This window comes from Microtus ochrogaster, linkage group LG2 (genome assembly GCF_000317375.1).
Source record: "Microtus ochrogaster isolate Prairie Vole_2 linkage group LG2, MicOch1.0, whole genome shotgun sequence".
Taxonomy (NCBI): Eukaryota; Metazoa; Chordata; class Mammalia; order Rodentia; family Cricetidae; genus Microtus; species Microtus ochrogaster.
In genome coordinates this window covers 46,570,512-46,577,711 of record NC_022028.1, presented here as the reverse complement: position 1 = coordinate 46,577,711, position 7,200 = coordinate 46,570,512, and the positions used below count along the sequence as shown (strand labels likewise).

At 42.9% G+C, this 7,200-nt stretch overlaps 1 protein-coding gene across 1 annotated transcript in view; it reads right to left on the bottom strand.

The window, feature by feature from the left end:
- Positions 1-1,020: 1,020 nt before the first annotated feature.
- Positions 1,021-7,200, bottom strand: part of Mcm3ap (minichromosome maintenance complex component 3 associated protein) — a 53,481-nt gene continuing 47,301 nt past the window's right edge. The window contains exons 28-29 of the mRNA XM_026785395.1: positions 4,268-4,424; positions 1,021-2,097 (exon numbers count right to left, since the gene is read on the bottom strand). Of these exons, the coding sequence (XP_026641196.1) occupies positions 1,939-2,097; positions 4,268-4,424 (316 nt within the window). The 3' untranslated portion in view covers positions 1,021-1,938. The remainder of the gene's footprint in view (positions 2,098-4,267; positions 4,425-7,200) is intronic.

The window sequence follows — 7,200 nt, the reverse complement described above, 5'->3', positions numbered from 1 at the left end:
TCCTTAGCGATCAGGGAAATGCAAATCAAGACAACTTTAAGATACCATCTTACACCTGTCAGAATGGCTAAAATAAAAAACACCAATGATAGCCTTTGCTAGAGAGGTTAGAGACAGGGTTTTCCAATGTAACAGCTCTGGCTTCCTGGGAACTCTCTGTTGACCAGGCTGGACTCGGAGATCCACCTGCCTCTGCCTCCTGAGTGCTGGGATTAAAGGCGTGCACCACCACTGCCTGGCTTCCATGTGCTATTTTTACAGGACCAGGTCACTTCTGTCTAATGTTCTTCCACAACTGATTCCCATGGCCCTCTGAATATATTCTGAGCCTGCTGGCCTGTTCCTTTCATTTGGCCACACAAACAACTAGTGCCTCTGGGCTTTCATCATGCTCTCTCATGTATGATACACTCTCAAAACCATTTAGTTACATTAAATATGTATGTACCCATACACATCTTCCAAGATGTATGTATATATGTTTGTATGTATGTATTTTAGGGGTTCTACTGTGGTGAAGAGACACCATGGCCATGGCAACTCTTGTAAAGAAAAATGGGGCTAGCTTTTTGTAGCATGAATAATAAAAACAGATATTGGGGTTCAACCTGAAGATCAGAAAAGCAAAACAGCCAGCCACTAGAGTCCTTTTGCAAATCTTCAGACTGAAGGGACAAGATCCTGTCTCCATGAGTTCCTGTCTCTTCCCCTGTATATTCCTCTCTCCACCTAACCATATCACTCTTGTCTCCACCTCCCTAGTGCTGGGATTAAAGGCATGGGATTCTTGTGCCAGGATCACCTTTGTGTGAGCTGTTTTTCCTTTAGACAGACTCAATCTTGTGTAGCCCAGGATGGCCTTAGACTCTCAGAAATCCGTCTGCTTCTGTCTCCCAAGTCCTGGGAATAAAAGTGTATGTCACCATTGCCTGGCATGTATGGCTGACTAGTATGGCTGCTTTGCCCTCTAATCTTCAGGAAGGCTTTATTTATTAAAACACAAATAACATACCACTATAGCTTTCGGTTTAGAGGTTTATTATCATGTCAGGACATGGTGGTGTGCAAGCAGACGTGGTGCTGGAGAAGGAGCTGAAAATTCTACATCTTTACTCTCAGGTAACAGGAAGTAATCTAGGACACTGGGCATGACTTGAATATATAGAGACCTCAAAGCCCACCCCCACAGTGACACACTCCTCCAAACAAGGCCATACCTACTCCTATAAAGCCACACCTCCAAAGGGTGCCACTCCCTTTGGGGGCCATTTTCTTTCAAACCACAACAGCATGTATGTATAAGTGTAAGTATGTATTCATGTACGTATGTATGTATGCATAGGTCTGCTGGCTCTCCTGATGAGCAGAGTTGACCTTGTCCCTGCATTTCTGATGTCTAGCACACCAGGGTCAGAGACTTTCCTAAGAAATTAATCATCTATTCAAACAGTACAAGCAGGGAGGATCAGGTTCGTCAGGGAGGAGACCTGTAAAAGGTTCTCCAATTCCAAATGGTTAGCCCTGAACACATACACATATCAGCAACATTATACAGACTCAGTAGATTGTATGCATATGTATATATATGTAACAACCATTAAAGTAGAATGCGTCAGGAATTCCAGAGTGGGGGGAGGGGCTGAAATGATGTAAATTCAGCTACTTATACACAAAATTCTCAAAATGTCTATGTACAGAAAACCAGACACTTATAAAGATTCTCTGGGGAGTGCCAGTCTAAGGTTACAGCACAAATACTATTAAAGACATCATACCGCCTTTTATTCAAAAACTAAGAAGGATCTCGGATGACTCAAATAGTTTATTTGCATAATTGATAATCTCATTTCTGACAGGACACCAAGCATCTGAGCATAGCATAATTTGGTTGAAAACAAAACCATTACAAAGAAAACAACACCTCACATGTCAGACTGTTCAAATGTCCACCATGTCCAGCAGCGCAGACAGGTGGAGCTCAGAGGCAACGTCTTCTTCCCTTGAACTTCGAATCAGCCTTTCCAGGTGCTTCAGCCTTCCAGTTAGCGACATGTCTGATATCTCTGAGAACTGCAATTGCTCTCCTGCCCCTTCATTCTAGTTGAATAAGAAGCCAAAAGTAGTCATCTGTGAAGGCATTACACCTGATTCATGTTTACATCATTTGGAGTCTCTTGGACTCAACAGAATCCTCCCTTGGTATCTATCCTATATTTTTCCAGCTTCATCTACAACACATACACTATTCTATGGACTGAAATTGCTTAATCAGGCTCCCAGCTTGGGATATTTATTGACTATACATACATCTAATACCACAGTTGTTTGTATGATATAGTGAAGCTTCGCTTTGCTGGGACAATGGATGCAGCCAGCTGGGACTGAAGAGCCAGCTGTGATTAAGAAGAGACCAGCATCACTGAGGTGAAATCTGTGAAGTGTTTACTCAGGGTCAGCACACAGAAGCTGTGGTCCAGAGGGAGCTGAACCTGGCAGTGTAAGACTCTCCCAGCTCGTACTGGTTTTGAAAGTATGATGGGATCATGAAGAGCAGCTGAGACTTGGCACAGTGAAGGCAAGGCCAGGCCAGGCTGCTGGTGCTCTCAGCCACAGTAGAAGCCCAGGATTAAACAGGCCCTGGTGAGAAAAGGCTTGGTACCATGGGAAAGGGTTAGAGTCCCAGACGAGAACCCAAGAGAAAGAAGTTACTGGTGAAGGAGCAGACCAGCTGCAGTGGAGACGACCACCAGGGAAAGCAGCAGCTGTGGACGGGGCCAGCCTGAGCCTAGCAGACAAGCTGTGTGTGCTACACACAGCTGCCCAAGCATTTCCTCGGAGCCCAGAAGATCATGAGTGAATACCACAGTCTGACGTTAAGCTTTACACTGCCGGACTCTGGGTTCACCTGACAATTATGACTGTGCCTTTATTCTTCCTTCTTGGAATAAGAATATATGTAACTCATTTCTTATTTTAAAGTACCCATAGTTGAGAGACTTTTAACTTTCAAAGAGACTTTGGAATTTTAAAGAGACTGGATATTTACAGAAACTTTGGCTATTTTACAGAGATTATGAATATTTTAGGGAGTCTTTGGATATTTTAAAGAGATAGAACTTTTAAAAAAATATTTAAATGTTTTTGGTTGGTTTGGTTTTGGTTTTTTCAAGACAAGGTTTCTCTGCCTGCCTCTGCCTCCCGAGTGCTGGGATTAAAGGCATGCACCACCACCACATTGAAAGTGTTTAAATTGTTAAAACTGTGAGACGTTTAAAAGTTGAAATGTTTTATACTGTGATATTCATATTAACATGCGATCTTGGATGGAGAAAAATCAAAGAAGAGCAGTCCTGGTTGGACAGTGGTGTGTCTGTGTCAAGCTGACAAACAGCCAATCATGCTGGCTAGTTTTACATCACCTTAACATAATCTAGTCAACTGTGGAGGAAGACACCTCCTCCAAATTGAGAAAACACCTCCATCGCATTTTCATGACTGATGGGGGAGGCTCCAGCTCACTGTGGGTGGTGCCATCCCTGCTGGTAGTCCTGGGTGCTATAAGCAAGCAAGCTGAACAAACCAGGAGGAACAAGCTGGTGACAGATTCATGCGGAATCTGCACTAGTTCCACTTCTAGGTCCTTCCCTGACTGCCCCTGCTGATGAGCCATCATGTGGAGTGAAACAAGCCCTTTCCTCCTCAAGTTAATTTGGTCATGGTGTCTTATCAGCTGTAAAAAGCAGCTAAGACAATGCCATAGTTACTCTGTTTAATGCACAGAGGCACAGGTATGTACAGGTTTGCTCTGTTCTTTCCTTCAGTGAGCTCTGTGGCCAAGGATGACCCTCAACTTCTGATCCTCCTGCCTTTAACTCCAGGGTTTTCGGTGCACGGTTTATTCAATGCTAGGGAATGCACCCCAGGCTTTTTACATGCCAGGTAAGCGCTCTACCAACTGACTACATTCCTAGCCCCTAGTCAATTTTTTACTGTGTTTAGGTCTCTTCTCCATTTATTTCATAGGTAGGAACTCAGTAACATTGTCATATGAAGTTTAAAGGTCTAACTTCCATGTGTTAATGCATCACAGGACGAATCTAACACAGTGTTCCAGGCTTTCTGTGTAGCCCTGACTGCCTGGAACTCACTGAGTAGACCAGGCTGGCCTCACACTCTTGCAATGTGGGGATTAAAGGGATGGTCCCCTGAGGCTGGCACATTCTCTCAGTCTTTAATTCTGTACATGTCAAATGCCCCCCGTTCTCACCTGAGGTCTCCTTGTTGTAGATGTTTTCAGCACAGTCTTAGTTTTGATAATGTCAGGGAAAGATATGAGTGTCTGAGGAAGGTAGAGAGGAAGGCAAGTTGACTCTGCAAATGCCTGTGAGTCTTGAGATACCCACTGCTGGAGTTGCTCCTCAAACCTGAAACAGAAGGACAGCTCAAAATGAGAACAATCAGAGCACTGGAAAGCAAAAGCTTAACTACCACTCATCTTACGTTTTTCCACCGACTCTTCTGTGTACCCATGTATACATGTGGACGAGGATGGCCATGTGGAGTCAGAGGACAACTCTGTGGAATTTTTGGATTTATTACAAGATTGATAGTATTTAAATACTCATGAAACTGGATGAAATTATGGAGGAGTGAGTAGGCATGTAAGAAGCAGAGATGAAGTCCAGAGAGAGAGTAGATCTGGATGCTGGAGAAAAACAGGAAAATCCTTGAAGGGGACTAGAAACAAGGATGAGAAGCGAGGATGTGATCACTGACAGGACCAGGGCACATGACCAGGTTCAAGTGTGCAGGCTGAAAAGGCAAAAGGGACAAACAATGACTAACACCGCTAGCTTTACTTACAGTTTTACTATTAAAGGAGAAGCATGCAGTGGTGGGGAGAGAGAACTGAAGCCACACAGAAAGATGTGTCCGTATGTCTGCAGGATTGTGGGCTGACATACATGATCGAGTAGAGGGAAGGGCAATGTCTCAGAGAGCCCTAGGTGCTAGGTGCTGTGTGCTGTGAGGAGGCTGGAAGTGAAGTCACAACCCAGGGCGAGCTGACAGCGACTAGAGATGGGGTGCTCGGCTCCAGCAACTGTGGGAGAGGAACAGCAGGCCCACGATACTCTGCTGGGGAGAGAGGGCAGGCAGTGGGCGGGGGGGGGGGAGACAATCTTTACAAACGTCTATCTCCCAATTCTATCTCACAGTAAAAAGACCATCCAGTGAGGACCAGAAGAGGACAGGACAGCGGAAGGGAAGTTGAGTTATGTGGAGGAGCTCCTCCCACCTAGTAGAAAATGATCCACTGAAGCCGCAGGCTCCCCAAGGGACAAAGGCCGTGACCAGTCATGGCAGAAGTTAAGTAGCCTTAGCTAAACATATTTTCCTCTAGAAAATTGACTTTAAAATAATAAACAACGAAGCCAATGATAAATGATAAACCTTAGACACATTCTATCTAGAGCATGGTCATCTTTTAAGAGCTTATACTTTTAGAGTCAGGTGGTGGTGGCCCATGCCTTTAATCCCGGGTCTGTAAATTTGAGGCCAGCCTGGTCTACAAAGCTAGTTCCAGGACAGTCAGAGTTACACAAAGAAACCCTTTCTTGAAAAATAAAAAACAAGAAGGTTACAAGATTAACTCAAAAAAATCAATAGCCCTCCTTTATACAGAAGATAAATGGGCTGAGAAAGAAATCAGAGAAACATCACCCTTCACAATAGCCACAAACAGCATAAAATATCTATCTCAGAGTAACTCTAACCAAACAAGCGGAAGACCTGTATGACAAGAACTTTAAATCTTTGAAGAAAGAAATTGAAGAAGACACCAGAAAGTGGAAAGATCTCCCATGTTCTCGGGTAGGTAGAATTAACATAGTAAAAATGGCAATCTTACTAAGAGCAATCTACAGATTCAACGTAATGCCCAGCAAAATTCTCCACAGATCTCGAAAGAACAGTACTCAACTTCATATGGAAGAGCAAAAAACTCAGGATAGCCAAAACAATCCTGTACAATAAAAGAACCTCTGAAGACATCACAATCCCTGACTTCAAACTCTACTACAGCCTAGTATTGGCATACAAACAGACAGGAGAACCCATAGAATCGAAGACCCAGACATCAATCTACACACCTATGAACACCTGATTTTTGACAAAAAAGCAAAAAGTATAAAATGGAAAAAAGAAAGCATATTCAACAAATGGTGCTGGCATAACTGGATACCAACATGTAGAAAAATGAAAATAGATCCTATCTATTGCCATGCACAAAACTCAAGTCCAAACAGAACAAAGACCTCAACATAAAACCAACCATACTAAACCTCATAGAAGAGAAAGTGGGAAGTACACTTGAATGCATTGGCACAGGAGACCACTTTCTAAATATAACCCCAGTAGCACAGACATTGAGAGCAACAATTAATAAATGGGACCTCCAAAAACTGAGAAGCTTCTGTAAAGCAAAGGACAGTCAACAAGACAAAACAACAGCCTACAGAATGGGAAAAGATCTTCACCAACCCCACATCAGACAGAGGTCTGATCTCTAAAATATACAAAGAACTCAATAAATTGGTCATTAAAAGAACAAATAATCCAATAAAAAAAATGGGGTACAGACCTAAACAAAGAACTTGCAACAGAGGAATCTAAAATCACTAAAAGATACTTAAGGCAATGTTCAACATCCTTAGTCATCAGAGAAATACAAATCAAAACAACTCTGAGATTCCCTCTTACACCTGTAAGAATGGCCAAGATCAAAAACACTGATGACAACTTATGCTGGAGAGGATGTGGGGTAAAGGGAACATCCTACATTGCTAGTGGGTACAGCCCCTTTGAATATCAGTATGACAATTTTCAAAAAATTAGAAAGCAACCTACCTCAAGACCCAGCAATACCACTAGTGAGCAACGCCAAAAGATGCTCAATTGTGCCACAAAAACATGTGCTCAACTATGTTCATAGCAGCATTGTTTGTCATAGCCAGAACCTGGAAACAACCTAAATGTCCCTCGATTGAAGAATGGATAAGGAAAATGTGGTACATTTACACAATGGAGTACTACACAGCAGAAAAAAAATAATGACATCTTGAAATTTGCAGGCAAATGGCTGGATCTAGAAAACATCATATTGAGTGAGGTAACCCAGACCCAGAAAGACAATTATCACAT